This window comes from Lissotriton vulgaris, chromosome 11 (genome assembly GCF_964263255.1).
Source record: "Lissotriton vulgaris chromosome 11, aLisVul1.2, whole genome shotgun sequence".
NCBI classification, from domain to species: Eukaryota; Metazoa; Chordata; class Amphibia; order Caudata; family Salamandridae; genus Lissotriton; species Lissotriton vulgaris.
In genome coordinates, this window is record NC_141699.1 from 1,009,824,359 (window position 1) to 1,009,851,119 (window position 26,761).

Consider the following 26,761-nt stretch of genomic DNA (forward strand, 5'->3'; position numbering starts at 1 on the left):
GCCTGCGCGGCACGAATTCCGAGCATGCGCTGAGCGTTCTGAAGAGCGGGCGGGGCCGTGACGGAACCATTCTGTCACAAGCATAGCTCACCCGCAAGCCGTGACGGAGCGGTTCTGTCACAAGCACGGAACCGCTGCGCGGCCGCCCCACCCCCTTAGCGCTGCGGCGGAATAGCCGCCGCAGCGAAGGGGTTAAATGTGGAACAAATACTGCGTTGTCTAGTAGTATCTTTCAATTAAAAAATATCTGCTAAATGTATCACCTTTTGCATCTGCTCACAATGCAGCGCCCTTGAAAGTAGCAGTCATGGAATTTGATACTTATTGAATAAAATTGATACTGCTTTGTTAAATTCCTTGCCATATGTTCCAAGCAAGTACCTACTTTAGCGAACACCATAGATAACAATAAGAAAGACTGAAGTGAAAGCATGAATATTTCATATTTTAATGAACTGCTTGAGGTGGGTCTCTCAACCAAAAGCACGGTCCATAGAATGTAGTGGCGAAAAGAAATAGCATTGTGGGCTGGAAAAAACACTGAAAGCAGTGTTTCTTTTTTTAATGCTGCACCTGTTTTTGAAGCCTTGTTTATGGTAATTGGCACAGCAGGGATGGGCTCTTTCGTGTCGGAGATAATTTGTGGTCTCTTCCCACAATTAACCTTCACGTTTGTTTTGTTTAGCTGCAAAGAATGTCTGTTTTCATAGTGGGGATATCCGTGCCATTCGTCCACCACACACACACCCCCACAAAGACACTTTACACAAACTTGGTGCGTAGATTTTATTATTTGTCAATAACACCATCTTTATTTGTTATTAAACCGCCAATTTTTGACCAATTTTATTAACCATCAAAATACCATTACTGAACATAAGGAGGCGCAGTATCCATCTGCGCCACAGGTTACCATGTATTTACAATTCGTCAGCTCTAGATCCACTCGAGGTGTGTTGTACCAGCAGGACACTACCCAACCCCTTACCACTTAATACCATTACTGAACATAAGGAGGCGCAGTATCCATCTGCGCCACAGGTTACCATGTATTTGCAATTCGTCATCTCTAGATCCACTCGAGGCGTGTTGTACCAGCAGGACACAACCCAACCCCTTACCACTTCGTCCATATGAGATACCATGTTTCTTCATCCAAGCACCGGCTACTAGGGTAGGGCCGGAGAGTCCAGGACCACCAGCAGGACGGCCCCCTCTCCCGCCAGCCCAGAGCCCCAATGACTGCCTCCCTGTTGCAAGGTCAGGCAGTTTCCGCATAAAGAAGTCCCCGGGCCTTTTCCTCTTGTCCGGGACCCCGCCAAATCTACTTAAAACCTAGGGATGGGTGGGTTGGCAACTGTTCCTGCTGCGCCTTTCCGGCTACTCCACAAGGCGAGAGGACAAAGAGGGCTACTCCCTTGATTCCGGCTATTTTATCACCTAAGGGGAGGGACCGCCAATGCACCTCCTTCTTTAGTCACATTTCCGGCGTCCCTCCCCTTGCCCACTTTCAGGGAAACAAAACCGTTCCCTCTGCACTAAAATCCCACTAAAAGCACCCCTCCCCTAGACGCGGGGGTGCCTCTCATAGTGGGGATATCCGTGCCATTTGTCCACCACACACACCCCCACAAAGACACTTTACACGAACTTGGTGTTCACTGCGTAGCTTTTATTACTTGTCAATAACACCATCTTTATTTGTTATTAAACCGCCAACTTTTGACCAATTTTATTAACCATCAAATTACCATTACTGAACATAAGGAGGCGCAGTATCCATCTGCGCCACAGGTTACCATGTATTTACAATTCGTCAGCTCTAGATCCACTCGAGGCGTGTTGTACCAGCAGGACACAACCCAACCCCTTACCACTTAATACCATTACTGAACATAAGGAGGCGCAGTATCCGTCTGCGCCACAGGTTACCATGTATTTACAATTCGTCAGCTCTAGATCCACTCGAGGCATGTTGTACCAGCAGGACACAACCCAACCCTTTACCACTTCGTCCATATGAGATACCATGTTGCTTCATCCAAGCACCGGCTACTAGGGTAGAGCCGGAGAGTCCAGGACCACCAGCAGGACGGCCCCCTCTCCCGCCAGCCCAGAGCCCCAATGACTGCCTCCCTGTTGCAAAGTCAGGCAGTTTCCGCATAAAGAAGTCCCCGGGCCTTTTCCTCTTGTCCAGGACCCCGCCACAGGGCAAGTAGCCCACTGGCGCTCTTGCCCTCCCCCCAAGCTGCTCCACCTTCCATTTGTGATGCTCTGGGCTATACTTTTGAATGCAACTCCACAGCCCCTCAGTATAATTTGGAGAAACAGCTCCAATCCTGCCCTGGACAGCTGCAATCCTTCTGCCCAATACAAATTCGAGTTTAATGCCTGCAGCATAATATGCCTACTCTGATGAATTTGGAAACCCCGCTATAGTTTCACTACCTCTCGATTCAGTTTTCTCACAGACGTGTTCGCCGCGTCTAAAGACACTCCATCACCCCAGACTCTACTAGCGAACACCTCTGACCATAAGAGAATGGTGTCTGGCAATACTCTCTTGACCCATGAGAAGGTACAGAACAGGGCCTTCTTCATCCCCTCCTGCCACACGGAACCATATTTTCACCCCCCGAGTGAATAACCAACACATCTGGAATGGGCATACCATCGTTCAGCGCACTCTGCAAAAGGCATGCAACGTCCTCCACATGATGCCCATCAATACCTAACCAATTATGGTTGACTCCCATGGCCCTTTGCATTCCCAATTCTCCAGGCTCTGTGTATAACCGAATCTCCACACCAGCATACCTGTGACTCCTTACTTGACACCACTGCATATAAGCCCCCAGACAAAAGACAGAAGAGGGCATAATTATCAAACCCCCCAAACCCCTGGTTCCTACCTACACCAGCTGTAGTCTGACATAGCTCTTGATCTTAGCTGGACCCAAGCGGCTTTCCCTAACGGGTCAGTTTTTGACCTCCTTACTCTGACCTGCGCGCTCCGATATCCTGAATGTTCCTAAAAAGGCAAAGGAATACGCAAATCTCAGCAGATGTACTACGTATGACGACCAACACACCTGAGGTAACACGCTCAGGATATTTACCAGGGCCTCCTGTTATCCTTCACGCTTGTAGCCAGCCTTTCCCAACCTTTTAGAGCCTGCCTAACTCTAACATACTTGGTAGGATACGCTACCTCTTTTAATCCAGCAAAGAAGGCAATTGCCGACAACTGCCTCCTAACAATGGTCAACGACTGCCCCTTCTCTTTCTGATGAACTATGAACTGTAGCACCCCCTGTGTTGTGAATTCCACTGTGCTCCCATCTTTCCACACCACTTCTATGTATACCTGCCATGCCTTCTCATACATCCACTTAGTCTTGCGCGCCATCGACGCCGCTATGAGTTCGGGAGCAATGGGGCCCCAAACCTCCATAGGCTTTCCGGGAAGACCGTCATCTGAACGCCCACCTGCGGCCATCGCGCTCTGAATTCTGTCAACTTAAAAAGAGACAGAGCCTCAGTCACTGCATTATCCACACCCGGTACATGTTTGGCAGTAAAATACACAATACGCCTGAGGCAGCTCCGCACCATCTCTTGAAGCAAGCGAAGTACCCACGTGCCCTTTGACTGTTCACTGCCAGGAGTACCGACATGCTGCCTGACCAAAACACATTGCGCTTGTTCTCTAGTCACCTTGACCTAGCACTGCACCAAACCCCACACTGGCTGCCGCATCTGTGTAACCCTCTAACTCACCGTTCGCCTGTGCTGGGTGTTGCCCAATCCCCGAACCATTGAAACACTCCAAAATTCTCTCCACGTGACCAAGTCATCCTATACCCCCACCGATAGCCTAGTGTGGTGGTGTTTTTCCTTAAACCTGACATTGCCCTGTCAATATTCCTGGAGAAAACCCTGGCCATGGGCATAATTCATAAAGCAAAATTGAGTTGCCCCACCAACCCCTGCACCTGCAACTGGCGCAAGGTAACCTCGCGTGCCCTTAATCACTACTCCAAAGGGATTTGAAAAGCCTATGTTAGGTCCTAACAAGCACCACACGAGATGATCTGCTCATCTTCTGCAGGCCCAAACCCCCCTACTGCTGTCCCCACTGAGCTACGATCCAACAGTTCCTTGCAGTTACCAGATTAAATGGAGTCAGAAACGTGATGAAATGGTGCAGGAATAAATTAGGCCTGCGAGCGTTATTAAAGTCAAGTGAAACCAACTCCAGTGTGTCAGAAACCTGCTAAAATCGTGCATGAAATAAATTAGGCATTATTAAATTAAGTGAAATTAACCCCAGTAAGCTCAAAGTAATTGATGATGAGAGACTTGTCAATAATGAGAGACAAGTACTTATGGATAAACCGCTTATATTGCAATGTCTCTTCTACGTAATCTGCTGCCATATTAAGACATATCTCACAATCCGCCCGGCACCATGCCCACTTGTTTCTTACTGTGTGTAAAAGATACCACGATGCATTTTAGAAACCAAGCTCAAAGGAAGCTACTACAACGGTGAGGCCCCCCCACCGGGCTAGCTGGGCAAGCTCTATCCACCTGGCCCCCGAGGATAATCCCCCCTTAATGTGTAGCCACCACCAACATTTTAACGTGTTAGCACCAAGGGAGAAACTTGTATCTGACGAAGTACCCCATGACAATGAGCCCACTGAGACGCGAACTTGCTTCCCTCCTTGCCGTTCAGGTTCCCATTCCACCACCATGGCATATCCTATGGCAAGATCCATACTGCTACCACAGAGAACCTGGGCTCCTTCCCTTGTGTGCTGGCACCGATATGACGGCCATCCTTAAGTTCCTGCCAGTTGCCGTCCGGCGACCATGTTACTGCCCTTCTCAGCATAGTGCGCCCCCGCCAGCATATAAAGGAAAAGAAAACAAGCAGTTCATTTTAGATGGTCTTCCACTTCGAAGGCGCTCAAATGTGTGGAGCAGAAAGTTCATCTTTATAAACTCCAAGCAATTTCCCGGTATAACCGCTGTAGCTCCAATGCTCTCTGAAGCTGCTCATACCTATGCGTAAGCTATGCAAGCACGCTCAGCATCACACACACTCAGCCCCTGAAATCTATGGGAATTACCATTTTATTTGCTGGCAGCACTCGTTCACCAGAATGGGTAACAGCCATAAACAATTTTATTCAACCTTGACGAGCACCATTTCCACCTTTTAACTACTCCCCGACAGCGTTGCTTATTTCTTCAACCCAGAAAAATGTACTCCTGTTTTCGTGATGTTTCCAGCTGTAAAATAGTACAGAACCATTGTCTGCACTGACCCGTGGTACAGCATACTTAAACTGTCTGCTGACGCCCAGAGGTCCTTGCAAACCAAATATTCCACAAGGGTACACAGCAGGATGGACTGAACACGTACTTTCCCCATTGCCCCCTGCAACCTATGAGTGCATCCAACCAATAACTTTGCAACTGCGAGCATGCCCACATCAGACGTAAAAAGTCTGTTCTTGTTCTGTTTATCTGGGGCACGCTGAGATTTTACTCAGATAGGTTCAGCAGAGCTACAGCAGGGTCAAATGCTGCTCTATATTTGCGGTCATCCCCATCAAGTGGGCATGGGGGAATCGGCTTGTGTTGTGAATAAAAATCCCAACTCACCAATGACTAGGAGCGCTCTTAGAAACATACTGCCTTTGATAACGGAGCAGTAAATAGACACTGAGCAATTATGTAGGCTGCTCAGCTAGAGAGAACCGAAGTCAAAATTCTCCTTCTCAAGTTCTGCGCTAACACTTACTGTAGAACTAAGGACCGGGTCACGGATAATAGCAGGTCATCTTCCAACCTCCCGCATCTTAAAGAATCCAATGGGCTATTCAGATCTCAAATTACGGTTTGTCCCAATTCATTTTGCACCTTCCGTACCTTTCGCATCTAGGTTCTTGCGGTCTTGTACCAACCTATGCGAAAACATTTCTTCATGCTCTGTGTCCAACATTTTTCTGGGCGGTACAAGATCCAACAAATCGCTACATATAAGCATACCTTCTGACTTGTCAATCCTGGTTGACTTGGAATGCTAGGCCTTAGTGACACTGACATGATGCATTACTGCTAGCCAAGGCCAGCTCTGAAGGGAGCCACTGAGGTGTGCTCAGGCGTGCAACACCCATTGGAATCCAAAGGGCTTCAGCCCCCCGTCGTGAATGGTGGCCCTGGCTCAGACAGCTCCGGGGCGCACACACAGCCACACCCAAGCACTTCACAAGTCTTTAATAGGCCATGTGCATGTAAATGAGGCTTTGTTGTTGTATGCCCCTATCCTCGACCGACACTCAAAGGTTAGATTTTCACCGTCCAGGATGCACTCCCAATTCACCAAAGCCATTCAGAACAATGCATTAGTAGATATTTGGAGATTAGGATGGACCCTCTTTTACCCGATTTAATCGGTCCTAAACAATCTGGTTTTGTTACAGGCCGTCTTTCTTCTGACAACTCACAAGTCTTTCTCGACAGTAAAGCATTCTCTCTAGACCTTCCTCTAGCTGCTATTTCTCTAGACGCTGAGAAAGCTTTCGACAGGATTAGTTGGGACTTTATGTTTCAGGCTCTCATTTGGGCAGGTTTCCCTCCCAAATTCCTCTCTCTTATTTCTTTACTTTATTCTGGTCCTCAAGCGTCGATCTTTCTTAATGGTATGGTTTCGGACTACTTCGCCCTCCAAAGAGGTGTTCGACAAGGCTGTACGCTGTCTCCTTTATTATTTGTTTTAGCTTTGGAACCTTTTCTTACCAAAATTCGCCAGGATAATTCCATCTCTGGTTTGCATTTTCATTCTGAACAAGTTAAACTTTCGGTTTATGCTGATGATATTCTTTTTTATTACTCAGACCCACTCTCTTCTCTTCTTCTTTTCTTCAACAAGTTACCTCTTTCTCTATGTGTCTGGTTATCGTCTTAACGCCGATACATGTGAAATTCTCCCTTTAAACTCTTTATGCCAAAAACATCTCTTTGATCAGTCTGGTTTCTTGTGGCAACCAACGAAAATAAAATACTTAGGAGTTTGGTTTGCTCCTCTCTTATCTGATACTCTTAAATAAATTTTGATTATGTTTCTAAGAAATTGGATGCAGCCATCACCTGTTGGAATCCACTCTTTTTGTCCTGGTGGGGGCGTTTAAACTCTATCAAAATGATGCTATCACCTCTCCTATTATATACTATTTCTATGATTCCAATACATATTCCCGATTATTATTTTAAAAGGATTGACTCTATTTTACTAAAGTTCTTATGAAATAATAATAATAATAATATAGAGTTTGTAGAGCGCTCAGTAACGCCATCGCGGCGTGTCCCCGCGCTGACACTGTCCAAGGAATCAGCATACAAACTACCCGGATTTATGAAGAGTATAAGTGAGTTTTAAGCAGAGCCCTAAACCGCGTTTCGCTGCTCTCCAGTCTCAGTGCAGAGGGAAGTTTGTTCCACTGTTGAGCTGCTTGGAGTGCAAAGGAGCGTCCACCCATTCTGGCCTTCTTAGTTCTAGGGACTGTCAGCAGTCCGGCGCCCTCTGAGCGGAGGGACCTAGTTGGTTCGTATCTGCTGACTAAGTCCTTTAGGTAAGTCGGTGATCTGTCCCAGACGATACGGTGACAGAGGAGGAGGCACTTATACCGCACACGCTTCTTCACAGGTAGCCAATGAAGCGCATCCAGCGCCATTATGGAACGGTAAACGTTCTTGTATCGCTCTTACTACCTAAAGGAAAGACAAAACTCAAGCTGGAGTTCGTTTCCCTGATTTTAAATCTTATCACCGTGCTTTCTCTTTAAAACAATCATCCTGCTGGCTTTCAACTGATTTTCCTTTTTATCCTCCTCTTTGGGTAAAAATAGAATCTTTTATCTCTCCTTTTGAGTTTCGAGAAATGTTATCTTTTACGTCTATTTTGACTCGTTTTCGTAATCCTATCATCTCTCATTCTCGCAAACTCCTTCTTCTTTTTTTTATCTTCATCCTATCCTTCTTTCTCTTTGACACATGAACAACCTATCTGGCATAATAAACAGCTCAAGATCCGTTACCGTACTTTCTTCTGGAAAATCTGGCACTCACATGGCCTACGACGGATCTCTCAACTTCTCTCTCATAATCACCCCCTTTCCTTTTCGGTCCCAATTCTCTCTATCCTACAGTTGTCGCTCACAATACAACACGCTATATCCTATTCTCATTCAATACCTTAAATCCTTACCGAACTTGTGACATTCCCATCGCTCATCGTTCCATATCTTCAGCAATAGATTCTTCTCCTTCCGCATCATTTCTTTATAATTCTTTTCACTTCTCTACAGACAGATCCAAAACTAAAATTTAATTGGCCTGGGAACGTGACTTTTCATTAGAATGGCCAACTCCTTTATGGGATAAAATCTTGTCTAAAATCCATAAAACCTCTAGAGCTGCCAATACTACCCAAACTCTCTATTTTATTTATAGCCGAATTCTATTTACCCCACTAGTTTTATCAACTTTCTCCTCAGACACCCCCTCTACTTGCGGGTCATGCTCTTGTCTTTCTGCAGATTTAAAACATATGCTATTTGATTGTCCTCCTATACTCCAATTTTGGAAATTAGTTTGGCTTCAACTCCAAAAGATCTTTCAATTTCAGGTCCCTTTTTCCCTCACCCACATCTTTTTAGGTTCTTTATCCCCTGTTTTCCCCCAATCTCACCAACATTACCTGCTCATTGATCTTTTGATAGCTATTGCTTTTCATCACATTACCTCTGATTGGAAACAAGCCACTAATGTTTCTTTCCGTTTATGGTGGAATGCGGTATGTTTTCATCACCGACTAGATACTAATTATGTCTCTCCCATTTCCCTAGCAATTAAAAGAGACCTCCTTTGGCTCCCTTTATTAACTTTATGGCCGGGATGCCTGTCACCCCCTCCCAACACAATCCCCAAGGATGGGAAGACGGACGCCGTTCTGAACTTTTGGAAGGCGGGAGGGAGTTACCCTCCCGGCCGTATTTATTAAAATATGAAACAAAATTAAAACATTAAAATAACAGTTTCATATCATGTACAATTTTAAATTTATGACATTACGATGCAGACATGTTTATTGGCTAACCTTAACAAATCTCTAATACAAAGGTTCTCCTAGCCGAGTCTAAGCATCCTGCAAATGCATACTTTCTAAATAAAATTGTACATCCTAACATTACGGCCAACGGCAAGGTCGTAACCGGTGTCAGGTCCCCACACCACAATTCCCCCCTCACGGTGTGAGGGGCGGGCGCACAGAGGACTGTACCTCTGTGCCAACTTCCAATTTCCCTTGTCTTAGCGGGGGCCCCTTATTTAACTCGACGCCATCTTAATGGTCGTCCGAGGACTCGTGTGAGGTGTCTAGAAGGTAGCGTGGACCCCCCTCCCACCCCACACTGTTTCTCACATCCGCCGTCGCGGATATCCTGGCCCCGGGAAATTCGTAGGAGGGGCATCTAGCCGCCTCCTCCCCTGGGAGGGGCCTATGACCGCCTTCCCTTCGGCGACCCCATACTTAGTGGGTGCTGCCTCCCCGTGTGAGGGGCCAATGGCCGCCTCCCCCCGGGCGCTCCCATCCATAATGGGTGGCGCCCCCCTCTAGGGACCTTGAAATTACTGCTCACCGATCATGACCTTACCGCCCGACCAAAAATAAATACGACGTTTTATCTACCTATTGAAGAAAGAAAATTAACTTTACGTTGCAATATTTATCGTTTAACTAAAACCATCAACACATCTAGACTGTGATACTCTGCTTCACTGGAGAGAAAAATGTTTATGCAGTAAATCATTTATTGCAGTACAGACATCGACATCTTTATTAACCACTAAGTCAGGAGAAAACGATATTATCAAAGCAAAAAACCAATTTTATTGCAATACTAATGTTGCCATAAGGGGCTGGTGGGTGGGTCAAAAATTGCTCCTTGTTCCGTCGAGGGCTCACGTGCAACGAGACGGTGCAGCTTCCAAGCACAGGAACAAGAGGATGCTTCTTTGGATTGTTGCTCCTTTTATTCCTCTTCGGGAGGGCGTGTACCCTCCTCTGGTACGCCTACGGGGCATGGCCAACGGTGTTGGTGTCTAGGACAACCCTCCTTGGGCGGGAAAAAGGCGCGCCCCGGCTACGCCGCTTCGGGCATACCAGCCGAGACACGCCCCCCGCCCAAAATGGTCTCCCGGGGGGATCCGGGCCCCCTACCATACGTTCGGGGGGACCGAGTGGTCGCCCCTTTCCATATGGCCGGGATGCCTGTCACCCCCTCCCAACACAATCCCCAAGGATGGGAAGACGGACGCCGTTCTGAACTTTTGGAAGGCGGGAGGGAGTTACCCTCCCGGCCGTATTTATTAAAATATGAAACAAAATTAAAACATTAAAATAACAGTTTCATATCATGTACAATTTTATATTTATGACATTACGATGCAGACATGTTTATTGGCTAACCTTAACAAATCTCTAATACAAAGGTTCTCCTAGCCGAGTCTAAGCATCCTGCAAATGCATACTTTCTAAATAAAATTGTACATCCTAACATTACGGGCCAACGGCAAGGTCGTAACCGGTGTCAGGTCCCCACACCACAATTCCCCCCTCACGGTGTGAGGGGCGGGCGCACAGAGGACTGTACCTCTGTGCCAACTTCCAATTTCCCTTGTCTTAGCGGGGGCCCCTTATTTAACTCGACACCATCTTAATGGTCGTCCGAGGACTCGTGTGAGGTGTCTAGAAGGTAGCGTGGACCCCCCTCCCACCCCACACTGTTTCTCACATCCGCCGTCGCGGATATCCTGGCCCCGGGAAATTCGTAGGAGGGGCATCTAGCCGCCTCCTCCCCTGGGAGGGGCCTATGACTGCCTTCCCTTCGGCGACCCCATACTTAGTGGGTGCCGCCTCCCCGTGTGAGGGGCCAATGGCCGCCTCCCCCCGGGCGCTCCCATCCATAATGGGTGGCGCCCCCCTCTAGGGACCTTGAAATTACTGCTCACCGATCATGACCTTACCGCCACAGGCCGGATAGTTGACCGGCTATCCGGCCCCCCCACACTCCTACTACAGGTCATGCTTTTACAAACCCCTTAACCATGCTATGAAGTCTCCTATGAGTAAGACATTTCCCTCCCGGGACAAATGGACCCCATCTTCGAGATACATGTGATCCCCCGGAATACATCCATGCGGAATACAGTGCAACTGCGCCGAGCGAAACAACCTACCAAGCTTGTTATTGACTTTCTTTACAGAATGATTCAAAGCTGATACAGAGAGGGCCCCCCGCCACACCTTCCTGGGAATCATGTGTGACCATGCCATCGTGCACCCCGGGACCCTTCTTGCCAACCAGCTAACAGTGGATAGAATTCTCTCGAGTAGTACTCGCCTACCGAGTGTCACCAGATCATTGCCCCCCAGGTGTACTATGATTACAGACGGCGGTGACCTTGTCCGCTCTAACAGTCCCTCAACAAAACTTTGACATTGGTCAATACAGAGCCCGCCCCTTCCGTGGAAGGTCACCCTGTACCCGTATTCCCCAGCTGCGTGAATCATGTCACCTGCTTTGAATACGTCCGCGGCACGCCTCACGTATGAGTGGCCCACGACCCACACCACTCTCTCCTCAGTCGGTGATCTTTGACCGCTGGTCCCCAGGTGTCGGGTCGACTGCACAGTCCGCCCCGCATCGTATGCTTGCGAAACTGTAAACCAAACAAAAGACAAGAAGCGTGAGTGCATGACATTGGCTTCACAACATGTGCAACCGCACATACCTTTTATAACAGTTCGAGGACCAACGCCCCAATTGTTTCACCTTTTCCGCACTCAGACCCCTGGCTGTAGCCTCTGTAGCAGCCCCGATCCTAAAGGAATGGGTCCCAAAATCGCCCGGGTCCAAGCCCGCTGCCGCGATTGCCATTGTAAGCACCCGCTGAAACTGAAACCTAGTCAGTGGGGTGGCGTCGGTGTGTCTCAGCAAGCTTCCCCCCCATGTTACCGCCCTCTGCGCTAAATATTCCTCAACGCATTTCACCGGGCACATGGGGGACCCTCGCATGCGCTGGACAACAATACTGTCCCCCATAGCACCTTGAGCGGTCTTGGACCTGGCTATCGTGATTACCATTGAATCACCCTTGATCAGAATGTGTTCCCGACACAGTCCTCCCCCCACATCCTGCTTATTTTTTGCCACCAGCTCACTCACCCGCATAGCCCCATGGAATGCTAATGCGAAAGCGGCCCGGAACAGCACTGCCTCGGACTGGGAGGAACATGTCGCGGGGAGTACTGACATCAACAGGGACAATCTGTCCCACCCAATCGGGCGCCTCTCGTCAGCTCTATGACCCTCGAGGCGTTGCCACCCACGTAGTGCCTTCTTTACCAGAAAGGACGATGGTGGGTCCTTGATGCCATGCGCCTGTGCCATGAATGCAATGGCGGCCCGGTGCCTATTAGCCGTTGCCGCTGATCGGCCTGCCTTGTGGAGTGCTACTAAAAACTTTAGAACATACTCCTCCTGCCCCCAATTATCCCCTCCTGCTGGACCCAAAAATGCACAATAGGAACGAAACGCTCCTTCGTATGCCTTCCTTGTCCTGGGGGCTAGGCTTGCTCCCACGAGGTCCTGTAATCCGGGGCACCGAGTAACCAGAGAGCTTCGGGAAATGGTGCTGCCACTAGGTCCGCGGAAGGTAGATAACCCCTGAAGGCCTGCATGTGGGAACGAGAGAGTGCATCAGCCGCTTGGTTCAACACACCCGGCACGTGCCTCGCCCTAAACTGTACGTTCAGTCTCATGCAAAGTAGTACAATTTCTTTCAGTAATCTCAATATCCACTTGCAGCGTGCTGCCTGATTATTTATACATTCAACTACGGTCATGTTGTCGGACCAAAACACCACTGTGCGATCACGAAACTCATCCGGCCATGCCTTCAGAGCCACAAAAATAGGGAACAGCTCAAGAAACCCAATGCTACCTGTGAGCCCACTGGTGTGCCACCACGTCGGCCATGTTTGTGCCGACCATCGATTACCGAAGATGGCGCCAAATCCCACGCTCCCTGCCGAGTCGGTCCACAAACCCAGCTCGTCGGAGGACGCTGGTGACTTGCCCCACACCACTCGACCGTTGAAATCCGCCAGAAATGCCAACCATATGCGCATGTCCTGGCGAACCTCTGCAGACAGTCTGGTGCGATGGTGTCCTTCCTTGAGACCAACCATGGCTTGTGCAATAGAGCGGGAAAAGGGGCGGGCCATTGGTATCACTCGTAGGGCAAAGTTAAGCAGGCCCACTGCTTGTTGCAACTGATGGAGAGTAACCTTCTCTTTGCTAATGCACAGTTCCAGGGAAGCCCTGAACTTCGCTACCTTCCCCACCGGCAAACTGAAACATCCTTCCACCGAATCAAGCTCAATTCCAAGAAACTCGAGTGAAGTGGATGGTCCGACCGTTTTACCGGGTGCCAATGGCACCCCAAACCTCTTCATGAGAGTGCAAAATTCCTGTAACGCCAGCGCACATTGTGTGTCGCCAGCAGCCCCCCAGGAACAAAAAATCGTCTAGGTAATGCATAACCTGGGTATGGCCAGTGGCTTTGGTGAACGCCCATTGCAGAAAACAACTGAATTTCTCAAAATAGGCACAAGAAATAGAACAACCCATTGGCATACATTTATCCATGTAGTAACGTCCCTGAAACACAAAGCCTAACAGACGCTGATCCTGTGGGTGTACCGGGAGCAACCGGAACGCTGACTCAATATCCGATTTAGCCATCAGCGCTCCGGGCCCCAGGCGATTCAACATGGCGACGGCCTCATCGAAGGATGCGTACCGCACCGAACAAAGTCCTGGACCGATCGCATCGTTCACCGAAAGACCCCTTGGGGCTGACAGATTATGAATTAACCGAAACTCACCTGGGTCCTTCTTGGGGACTACTCCCAATGGTGAACAAACGAAATTAGGGACTGGCGGGTGCCTATATGGGCCAGCAACCCGGCCCCGGGCAACCTCTTTTGCAATCTTACTTTCCACCACTGCCGTATTCTGCTGTACCGACAGTTGGTTTTTACATAGTGATTCCCCCCGAAAATCCCCCGCCGGGATGTGGAAACCATACGAGAAGCCATCCCGCAACACCCCAGCGGAGACATGGTCAGGGTATTCATTTAGCCAGGGGATCATTGCCATGATATCTACAGGGGTAGGTAGCGGTACCTCATGGTCGACATTAGACCTGTTTGGTCCCTCCTCTACCCCCTGTATCACCATTCTTGGCTCTGCACGAACTCTCAGGGTGCGAAGAGTGTCCGCACCCTGCACACTCATGCCTGAACTTACATGTCCCTTGTGGCCTCGTGCACCTGCCTCTGTTAAAGTTCCAACAAACCCCTTTTTTACCTCCGTTCCCACCATTCCTTGGTTGGTGGTCACCATTGGCGCCTGCTCGAAAGGGCGCCGCCGAATGTTGGCGGGAGGGCGCCGACCCATTCCCGCCAAGCGAAGACGACTTGGTCGGGCCCGGCAGGAGCTGCTTCTGCCAAGAGATGGAGTCGAGACAATCCCACGTCAGAGATGAATCGTGCTCCTTGGCCTTACGAAACTTACTATCATAACCCAACCATTCATTGCCTTCATATGATTCATAGAAATCCATTATACGCGTCTGATAACAGGCCAATTCAGTCAACACTTCGGGCTTACGTTCCCCCATGATAGCGGTAAACATCGCAAATGCCCTGGCCCAATTTGAGATCGTCTCATCCACCCTGAATCCCGCCATTTTTGCACGCCACACATTCGGGTGCCACACATCTTTCTGACTTTTAACATACTCCACCTCGTGGTGGTCAGTCAACAGAGAAAACATATTTACATATTTATCAGCCCAAATCAACTCTTTCGTGGCCAGCGGAATATGTTGGACCACCTTTTCCCTTCTTGAGGGTATCGCTCCCTCCCTCGCCATTGGCAATGGCTGCTTACCCGAATCCGTAGCTGGTCCCGCTGTCTTTCCAACGCCGGACACCGGTCGTTCCGAGGGAACCTGTGGGGGGACAACAGGGAGATTCGCCTTCGCAGCATCTCTCGATTGCCGCAACTGCTTCATTAGTAATCTGGCCTCTTCGGCCGTGTCTCCTGGTGCCGTAGCACCGCCGGTATTTTTGCCGAGCCATGCGGCTAATTGGGCGGCCAGCTCCGGAGGCATATCCTCCTCGTTAGTGGGCGTCACTACAACCGGAATCGGTTGGCCTGCGTCGGGGATCGGAACCGGGGTCTCCCCTGGACTAACCGGGCTTGCCGGGGGTGACTCGGGAACTGGGGCCTCCCCCCCTGCCGCCCTGTTCCTGGCCCTTCTACCTCTCCCAGCGGGGACTACTCCCGGCAATGCTGGGCCGATTACCTTCTTCGGTCTGCCCGAGTTGTTCATTGCCGCCATCTGTTTTTTCATGCTCGCCATTTCCTTCATTAACATGCGGAGCATCTGGTCAGTCCCTGCCTTCTTTCCGGGCTTCTTGCCAGGCATCGTTGTCGGATATTCGATCCTTGTTGCGTACGAGGTCCTGGATCCGAGGTAGGAGTCGCTGAAAGAGAAACACAAGAATTACAAATTCTCAAAAATTGCTCCTTGTTCCGTCGAGGGCTCACGTGCAACGAGACGGTGCAGCTTCCAAGCACAGGAACAAGAGGATGCTTCTTTGGATTGTTGCTCCTTTTATTCCTCTTCGGGAGGGCGTGTACCCTCCTCTGGTACGCCTACGGGGCGTGGCCAACGGTGTAGGTGTCTAGGACAACCCTCCTTGGGCGGGAAAAAGGCGCTCCCCGGCTACGCCGCTTCGGGCATACCAGCCGAGACACGCCCCCCGCCCAAAATGGTCTCCCGGGGGGATCCGGGCCCCCTACCATACGTTCGGGGGGACCGAGTGGTCGCCCCTTTCCAATCTTTCCTCATCTGCCCCCTCAGTCACTACCCATGATGTTAATTCTGTTGAAGTACGAAAACCACCTTGATTCCCCTATTGCCTTTTTCTCAATATCAACTGCTAATGGTATTTATCGTTATTTCTACTATACTGTTTAATTTATTCTGTTTTGTAAATTTACCATGCTTGCTTTGTCTCTCTACATATATGATTTCGATTACATTTATTTTTTGCCTATTTATATTTTGTATTTATAACTCCATCATTTTCCTCATTATTGTATAACTTGATGACTTATATATTGTCTGTTTCTTCATTCCTGTTTCTGTTCTTTTACTCTTCAATAAATTCAAACTTAAAAAAAAAGAAAGGGCCACCCTATTTGGGATGACCCCTTCAATGGGATTTATGTCTGATTTTTACCAGTCCAGATCCAACATGTCCCAACAGTAGTCCTGGACTGGAAAATTAAAAAAATATCCCCACCTTATCACAGTAATCATTTTTGTTATTTTCTGAGGAGAAACCTTCACTTCAGTGTATATCTTCAGAAAATGAAAAACAACGTGCAGGACAATTATAACTTGGCACACTGGTCACCAACCTTTCTGTAACAGCCAATAAAATGATGTCAAGAGAATCAGTAATGTAATTCAAATTGGAGGCATGTTTATTTGTGTGCAGCCCACCCCAACACCAGAGAAGTGCTAACACAGAATCCCCAAGCGTTTGAAACCCAAACATTACATAAAGAACATTGGAAAAGTCTTATATCCATGTTACAGTTAAAAGACTCAAATGTATCTTTTAGATTTGTGTTAAAGGTCATATAGTCAGCCAATGCAGTGACTAAATATTTCCAGGGGTGTTTCTCTTAAAGCTGAAACAGTTGTGTGTTGAAGTTTATATCCCCAGATAATTATATCAGCCAGAGCTTGAGCATATATGCTAGTCCATCCAAGCTCCAGTCTAAGCATTTGTACAAGGATAGAACTTAGGGGGGTCACAGGGGAAACGGGACCGCCCACACAGCTTGCGGTGGTCCGGCACCCACAATTAGGATACGCCTGTCACACTGGCGGGCGCATTTCGCATTTGTAACATTTTGGCGGGGGGGTGCTGAAAGCACCCCCTGCCGTAGTGCCACAAAAGCAAGCTGTGCCTTTCAATGCACAACGTGACAGGCTCCGCGCGGTTCCTGCCACGTTGTACATTGAAATACAGGGGGGTACCATAGGTACCCCCCATGTGCACTCCCCACCCACCGGAATCCCTGTGGGCCGGGCTCCCAATGGTGAGAACCGCCTGCCTTTCTGAAAGGCAACACTCCGCCTGCATACTAATATGGATGGCGGTGTCTACCAGACACCACCACTATATTAACTGCTTTTCCGCACAGTAGGCAATCGGGCGGATTGCCTACTGGCGGAAAACCGGCAGACAGTCTTTCCATCCGCCGGGGTCCCCCCCGCCATAGTAATATGCGGACGGTGGCGATCCGCCCGACATGCTAAATGGCCCCTTAGTTTACAAAATGTCCTTAGGATCCTTCCTTCATATGCATTCAAAAATAACCAATTCAAAATTGACTCAATAGTATAACTTAACATGTGCGGATTTCAATTCCATAGATTTGTAAAAATATATTTCCCCATTGACTTATAAAATGACTGGAGAGAGTCAGCCTGCTCCAGGACTTTCATCCCTATATTATAACAATTATATACCTGCCCCCTTTTTTTACCTTCAAAAGCTAGGATTTTTGTTTTTGATATAGTTATCTTTAAAAATGCTTTTCTGCATAATTGTATAGCATTGTTGTGTTTCTTTGAAGTCCTCATGGTGTCAGGTCAAATAAAATTGCATCATCTGCTTTCATAAGAGTGTGCATATGCTTAGTATTTAGTTTTTTTTTTTAAGAGCAGATTTTATTTGCCAAATAACAAATATATCGCAGAGTTTTTTAAGAACAGACTTTATTTGCGAAATAACAAATATATAGCAGAGCACTGTAACCCAGCAGCTCATGCACATAAAATGTACATAGAAAGGACTTTGACAATTTCAATGACAAAATAGGACAATTTAAGAGCAATACATATGGAATATTAGCCAGATAAATAAAAAGAAACAAACCCCAAAACCCACCCTGTCACACTCACGCCTACCCCAGAGCAGCACCCTTAGGGCCCCATTAGGATGACGGGCGGATTGCTCCCGCCGGCCCAGAGGGTGCAATCTGCCCGCCATCCCTGTTGAAAAGACCCCCGCCATATTATTATGGCTGGGGGGTCCGCGGCGGACGGAAAGACCGTCTGCCGCATTTTCGCCCCAGTCGACTTGCGACCGGGCAAAAAAGGCTGCAATATGGTGGTGGTGTCTGTTTGACACCGCCAGCCATATTACAATGTACGTTGAGGAATGCCTTTCCGTAGCGGCATGGCCGCCACGGAAAGGCATGCGGAGTCTGCTAGGGGGGCCCGTTGTGGGCCCCCAAGGACTCTGGGGGGTGGGCGGTGCACATGGGGGGTACCTATGGTACCCCCCTGCAGTTCCATGCACAACATGGCAGGCACCGCGTGGTGCCTGCCATGTTGTGCATGGAAGTGCACAACATGCCTCCCTAACATTGTGGCGGGAGGTGCTGAGTGCACCACCCGCCACAATGTTAGGGATGCAGGATTCGCCCGCCACTGTGGCGGGCGCATCCTAATAGCACCCACGGGACCCCTGCCCTTATGGTGGGCGGTCCATTTTCACAACGGGATGGCAGGCGGACAAAGTCCGCCAGTCATCCTAATGGGCCCCTTAGTATTTAGTTTTGGAGGAAATTATTTACAGACAAAATTGATCAGGAAAAACAAACAAATATAGTGAAAATAACAATGGTATCAGAACAAAACCCTGTTTTAATTCTTCATGTGTAGCTATATGAATGGAAATATATTCACTGCACCCAACAAGACTTTACACCAAGTTGGAGAGTGCAAGGAGAACATTAACAGCAGTAAATTGTTCAGAATGACAAATGACAACAATTTCTGCCATAAAGTGGGTCTATTCATTCATAACAATGCAGTGGAAAAGATAATAAAAGCTACATATACCATTTGTTTGGGTTTTACAACATTGGCCCTTAAAACGATGTCTGTCTGACACCGTTTCGGTGAGCAAACTGCCCGACCATAGGTAAGCGGTTCAGCATACCGAATTAGTATGTGACTGCACATGGCATAGTCGCAAACTTCCATTTTACAGAACACTCCTAGGAAAGATCTTACCTACAGCATCTAACGTGGCAATTTGATGATAATAACCCACAATTTCTTTGAATCCCTTTTTGCAGCGTTGAATGATATCGCTCCCTTTCCAAGATTTCAGGATCAAGCCAGTAGCAAACCAATAATTAATTTGAGATTCCAGAGTTCTAGCCCACATTTCTGGATATGCTTTTAGGACAGAAATCAGAATTTCGTTTGACCCCTCATAACTGAATCTCTGGCTCTTTATATATAGCCAGTAATCTGATCACGGCATGCCTGAGAAATGTGATCTATTGAAGGGATAATAAGCTGAAACATGCATGCATCCTTGTTGGTCTCATAAAGCTTCACAATATAGTCAACCCAAATCTTGACAGGTATCTCATTTGCAGCAGATTTGTTTTTAGAACCAAAACTGAGAGCAACGGTGCGCCAGAAGGACTTCAGCTTTTTAGTAAGAGCGCCTTAATGAAGGAAATACCAGTTCGGATCCTGATCTCTTCTCCTGTATGACAATACATTAATTTTACCTTTTTTTCTAAGTAACCTTATTGTTTTCATGTGGGTGAGAGAAAAAGATAAAACTGTTTTCAAATAACTGTATTTATTTCAGCAGATAATTGGATTTCCATTTTAGCCTTTATTGTTCTCTCAATGCAAAAAGCTACTTTTTCATTGCCTTTTATATGATTATCTAAGTTGATCATACGTAGTTTGTACAGACTGTTAGGATCATGAATGATATATGTTTTGAGAAGCCATGTGAAATGAGACTCAACCACATCATTAAAAAAGTTGTTGTCACAAGGCTTCCATTTGATTTTGTATATCCACAAGACTGGAGCAAGTTTCTAATGACCAGTCCGTAGTTTTTTCCAGAAGTATTTCCAGGTAGATTTGAAGGAAAGCATGATCACTATACAGTGTATTAGTAATACTCAGATCCGATATCGTTTCAAATATCATATATGATACAATCGCATTGTCAATAATTGAAGAACCAAGATTACCTTTTCTTGTCGTTTTAGCTGGAATATAGGGGTCTACCCTACCATTTAGTATTATGGCATCTAGGGTCTTCAATTCATTTAGGAGAAGTGATTCACACTTGTCAGCTCTACTATTTCTTGGGAACTGAACCTTGGGCATATCACAGTTCTCCTCAAGGTCTATATGCCGGCCAATTTTTGCATTCAGGATTTTGGCATTGAGGTCACCTGCGATGATAACACAAAAGGACTTCTCTCTATGTCTTATTTGTAAAAGCAAATAATCAGTAAGAATATAACTATTTTGTATACTCAGGAAATATAAGCATTAAATAATAGAGGGAGTGTCCTTGATTTTCATTTATCACTGGGGAAAAAAATCCTTAAACATTTAAGCCAATTTGTACAGTACACAATTTGGGAAATCAGTAGACAATAAGATGGCAGTACCCCCTTTTGCATTCCCTCTATTAGAGTGAGTAGCTGCAGGACTATAGTAAGAATCTACTAAAAAGTAATTGATTTTTAAGTATATATAAATTTATGTGATAAACATTAATTAAATTAAACATTAATACTAATATAACCCAAAGAAAATATATTTCATCAATTTTTAAAAAAAATATAACAATTATTATTTCAAAAATAAAAAAACATATATTAATACACATATTTGTATTTGCATATATCTAATGTAAAAATATTACCAAATTAAGATTCTTAAATTATATAATATTTTTGATACTTATACTTATAAATGTAATAATATAAAAAAATCAATATATACATATATCCAATAACAAAATATTTTAAAAAACATTTTAATTACAAATAAAAAACTAAAACAAAATAAAAATTTCGAATTTACAAATTTCTTTTTTTTAAAAGCATTCATAACTTTAAGGAACCAAAACCATATTAATATAAATTTAAGCAACATACATTAAACTACAACATTTTACAAATAGTAAAAAAAGGGTTGAACTCAGGATGTGTAAAATTTACAAATCCCAATACAGTCAAAGCAACAATAGGGAAAGTGTCAGATGGGTAAAATGTACTATTCCCACTCCACACAGTACTACGGTAGGGAAAGTGTTGGATTGCGGAGGGGTAAAATTTACTATTCCTACTCCAATTAGTGCAACAATAGGGAAGGTGTTGGATTGCGGAGGGGTAAAATTTACTATTCCCACTCCAGTCAGTTCAACAGTAGAGAAAGTGTGGAATTGTAGAGGGGTAAAAGTTACTATACCCCCTCCAGTCAGTAAACCAGTAGAGAAAGTATTGGATTGTGAAGGGGTAACATTTACTATTCCCACTCCACTCAGTGCAACAGTAGGGAAAGTGTTGGATTGCAGAGGGGTAACATTCACTACTGGCACTGCAATCTTTGCAGCATTAGAAACAGACTATTTTACTTTGAGTAAAATATTTAATTTCAAAACGATTGTAAATAACAAAAAATAAAAACATTTATATTTGTTTTAGCAAAATACCAAAATCTATTGTCAAAATACTACTAACTAATAAATACATTATTTACAATTAAAAAGCATAACACAATTAACACATACAATAATAAATTACAATAAAAAAGTGTACTCTTTTTAATTTTGTTATTACTTACATACCTTTCTACCCTATACCTCTACAAGATACACACCACACATTTAAAATTTATTTTAACATTTATAATATTTACACATTTTACATAATTAAATATCTATTAAAATATTAATACTAATTAACTACTAATAAAACAATTACATTTAATTATCTTTCCACCATTTATCCATACAAAACATATAACCCACACCTAATATATAAATAAAAAAAAACAGAGAATTTACATATTTAATATTCAATTAAACAATTAATATTACTAATTTGCTAAGAAAACAATTAATTATATTCAATTAACTACCCAACCTTTAACCCTACAAATACAAACTCACACATATAACCTAAAAAGATAATTAATTACATATTTGCATAATTATCATTTAAACAATTAATAAAAAATAAACAATACTTATCATATATTATAATTTCCAACACATCCTTTGCCCATACATAAACCACAAAACATCCCAAAATATATATATATATATCACACAATTTACATAAAGAATAATCATTTAAATAATTAGTTATAATGATACATACATTTTAAATAATGATAATTAATTTACTACCCACCCTATAACCATACAAAATTTACAACCCGCACGTTAAATGTAATGTAATTAAAAAAATATATAATTAACATGAGTAATTATTAATAAAATAATTATACATATTTACAAATTAAGTTTACATAAATTAAAAAGTAAATTTCTTCCCACCCTATACCCCTATAAAACCAACAACCCTATAATTTAATAGCAAACAATATTAGTTATACCATTAACGTAGACAATTATCAATTAAATAGTTGATATTATTTTGAAATTTTTCTTAATTATTTATAATTAATTTACTTCCCACCCTATACCCCCTGCAAACCCTACAACCCACACCTAAAACTGAACTAAAAAAAATATTAATTATACAATTAATATAAATAATTATCAGTTAAATAAATAATATTAGCTAAAAACATGTATTAACTATTTTTAAATAATTTACTTCCCACCCTATTCCCCCATTAAGCCCACAACCTGCTACAGTACTAAAAATAACAAAAAACTGTAACATTATGGAGCTTATTACGATGGCGGTCTGAAAGACTCTGTCGGTTTCAATTCCGACGGGCTGATTATGAATCAGCCCGTCGGAATTGAAACCTGCCGGTCATTCCGGCTGGCTTCAAACGGGCTCAAGGGGCCCATCGGCCAGTCGGAGGCCAGCCCGTAATTCCAAAGGACGGCCTTACCACCCTTGAGATTATGATGTACGGTTTCCAGCAGGGTTTCCATGCTGGCCTTTCTGGCATGGAAACCCTGTCGGAAAACGTGTTTGGGGGACCTTAGCAGTGCCACCTTGTGTGCACGGCCTCCGATAGGGCATCTATGGTGCCCCCCTGTTAATACCTGCACCCCGTGGCAAGGATTAACACTACCTCCCATTTCCCTATGGGAGCATGTACCATGTATCGCATTTGGTGATGCAGTGCACACAACGAAATTCGTTTTATTTATTTATATGTTTACTTACCTGTTAAAGTCCATAATCCATACATTACTACCCCCCACCCTGTCCCTCCCCCTCCCCACGTCACCGCCCTGCAGTTACACCTACTACCGGCCGTGGCTGGCATGTACTACGGACGGTTTACGGCCGTAACACATGCTCCCATAGGGAAATGTCGGAATGCGACTGGACAGTGTTCGGTCGTATCCTAACCATCGGTTGGATCTGCCGACTAGAGATTGGTCGGCCCCGTTTACCGACATTGTAATCGGCCCCTCAATGTAAAAACTACTATTAATATTCAAACCATACTAAAAAACTAACAATATTTAAACAAACATTTTAAGACATATACAATTAACATATATATTAAAATACACCAAAATAATTAATATTGATATTAACAACAATATTTTTAACATCGATATTACTTCCCTTAAAAATTGATATTTTTGTCCACAATGTTCTTGCTGACGATATTTCTGTGTCACAATATTTCCAACTCGATATTTGTGTCAGTCGATATTATTGACCCGATATTTTATCTGAACACTCTGGTAAGCACTGATTAAACCAGGAGTCCTCCTGGTGTATTCTTGGGGCCCGATTCACAGAGATTGTGGTGTGCTCCTGACTTACTCTTGAAATTCAGGAGTAAGATCGGAGTACAACAAGGTACTAACTGGCTTACTCCAGAAATGCAGGCATAATCTGTGAGTATTAGAAGAGTAAGCCACTGCTACTGAGAGTTAAATCTTTGTTAATCGGGCCCTTGGAATACAGGAGTGAGCTAGGAATACTAATTGGTATTTAATTAGTACAACAATCTGAAGAGGTACATTGTGAGCCTTGATGATCCTTGATGTTTTTTTCTGTGCAACGTTCTTTCACATGCCCATTGGCAATAATTCAATTTTTGTTTTTACTAGAGCAGGATGTCTTTTACTTAAGGCAGCAAAAGAAAATGATGTTAATCTTTTGAAGAAATTAATTGGAGAAGATGTTGATCCATCTATAAAAGGTAAGCATAATATAGAGATTTTTTTTGCAAAATGTTTGCACATTGGTAAATCAGCACACAAACAGAGATTACTTCAACAATTATTCCCTTAAATTGAAAACAATATTCTTTATTAATTTATCACTGACCAATTATTGATGAAAATAAAGTCTTTCGGTAATGCACTTTACATAAGTGACTTGTATCAAACCCACAATTGAATCATGAGAATAAAAGTGCAAGGTAAATTCACTAAAAAGATGCAGTCGAACTATTCCGGTTGATGCATGCCAAGATCATCATCATGCCCAGTAGATTCCTCTTGGGCCACAGGATAAGCAAAAAGTCCAAATGTTATTTTATATGGTAACAAATAAATACATTTGTAGTGCTTTTGTGGCTCGCATGAGTGCCACTGGGCTGCTTTTGATGCTTCAAACTTCGTCATTTTTTTCTGCTAGGCTGTTCAAGGATTACAGTAAATTGAATCCAAAACAAATCTTCCAAATCAAAGTTATAATTGTTTTAAGAAATGTATTTTGTAATGGCATGTCTAGTGAAGTACACTACAAGATAAGAAATCTGCCACATATTTGTTTTCTGATTGACAGACATTTGCATCTTCATTTATTTATTTGACCTTCTTTACATCCTCAACCAGGAACCTGAATTATATTGGAGTATGTGGAAATTGAATTACATAAATTGGAGCTACAGAACAAATAGTTTTTATCTCATGTACAAAGGACAGAAGGAGGCAATAGTTTGACAGACTCATTTGAGAGGGAGTTGAATAAGGGTGTCCTGTAGTAAACACAAGGGGGTCGATTCCGATTCGGGAAACAAATCCGTACGACGATTCGAATTCGTAGCCGTACGAATCGTACCAATCCATCCGAATCGCATAGTATGATCCGTAGTAAAAAAATACGTCCGAATCGTTGTGAACCGTACAAAAAGCAAGGGAAAATCCGTACGATACGGACCCTGAAAGTGAACCATACCAATCGTAAACACGCCGTACGACCCGACAAGTACGATCCAGACCAGGGAATGAGTACGACGATTCGTACGTTAAACGTCGCGTATGAGCAATTCGTACGGAGAGCCACACAGTCACATAGGGTACGGTTCGTACACCCCATGATCGTAGGGGTACGGTTCATACACTTACGATCATGGGGTTTACGAACCGTACCGGGGGGTCCGTTTTGCACACATTTCGAGTCGAATTCTGCTTTTCCGGACGTTTTGAGATCTTGTAAAAAAAAAGTCTTACGGAGTGTTGACTGGACGTATCGTACTTGCTGGGTCGGAAAATTATTCTTCGATCCGTACGGGGTTTGGTACGATTTGGACTGAGAACTGCTTTGGGTACGCATCGTACTACATCGTATGTACAGGGACGTTCGAGGATACGATTCGTACGGGAAAAATGCTCCCTACGGCTATTCGTATGGGATTTTACCAAAACGAAATCACCCCCTTAATGATTGTTTATTCTACCAAGATAATTGTACCTGACTACCAATTATTCATAGCTGTTAAAATGCTCAATATCATTTCAGAACATTTAGCCAGTCCTGGCATTTTGGGCGATATCACTTTGCATGATACTGGAGGGGCATATTTACCGACGAGTTGCATCGCCCTTGTGCCTTGCAAGGGGACGCAAGGGTGATGCAACTACTAAATTAGATTTATCAAGCCACGCATGGCCGCCATGCCTAGTCTTGAAGGGCTTGATAAATCTTGAGTAAAACAACACAGGGCAAATCGCTGAGTTGCACTTCTCTACCGCAGGGATGAGTTCAATGGGTGGAGCGTGGGTGTTCCCACACATCCACCCATGGATTTCGGCACATTTCCAGATTTACCACTAGTGGTAGACCTGGGAATGTGCAAAATGCTATGCCTCCCCAAGGGAGCTGTAACGAGGAGAAAAATCATTATTTCACCTTGTTGTTTCCTCTTTCTATATGTGCTGCATTCTGCACTCTGCAGCACACATAGAAATAGGAACATGTCTCAGGGGATTGTTTTTGTGCAGGAAGGTGTCCCTTACTGCACAAAAGCACTCACCCCTACAACGCAGGTTGTGCAAGGGTGCCTGCACTGGTGATAGGCAACACATTGTGCAACAGCACAAGGAAAGGACAGGAATGTGCCATATAATGTTAAAGGTTGCTTGCTGCGCGGCATGAGTTTTAATAAATATGCCCCATAGTGTTAATTACAAGTACAGGTTCCCAAAATGCAATGGACTAGTGAATAACACTGTAGGACTGCTGAAGGTGAGTCATGGCTCAGGGGCACTGGCCAAAAATATGTCATGCTCATT

The 26,761-nt window shown here is 44.9% G+C and overlaps 1 protein-coding gene across 1 annotated transcript in view; it reads left to right on the forward strand.

The window, feature by feature from the left end:
- The window catches only part of LOC147683933 (transient receptor potential cation channel subfamily V member 6-like), a 201,188-nt gene that overhangs the window by 27,779 nt on the left and 146,648 nt on the right, over positions 1-26,761 (forward strand). Inside the window, exon 2 of the mRNA XM_086944925.1 lies at positions 24,350-24,441. Within this exon, the coding sequence (XP_086801051.1) occupies positions 24,350-24,441 (92 nt within the window). The remainder of the gene's footprint in view (positions 1-24,349; positions 24,442-26,761) is intronic.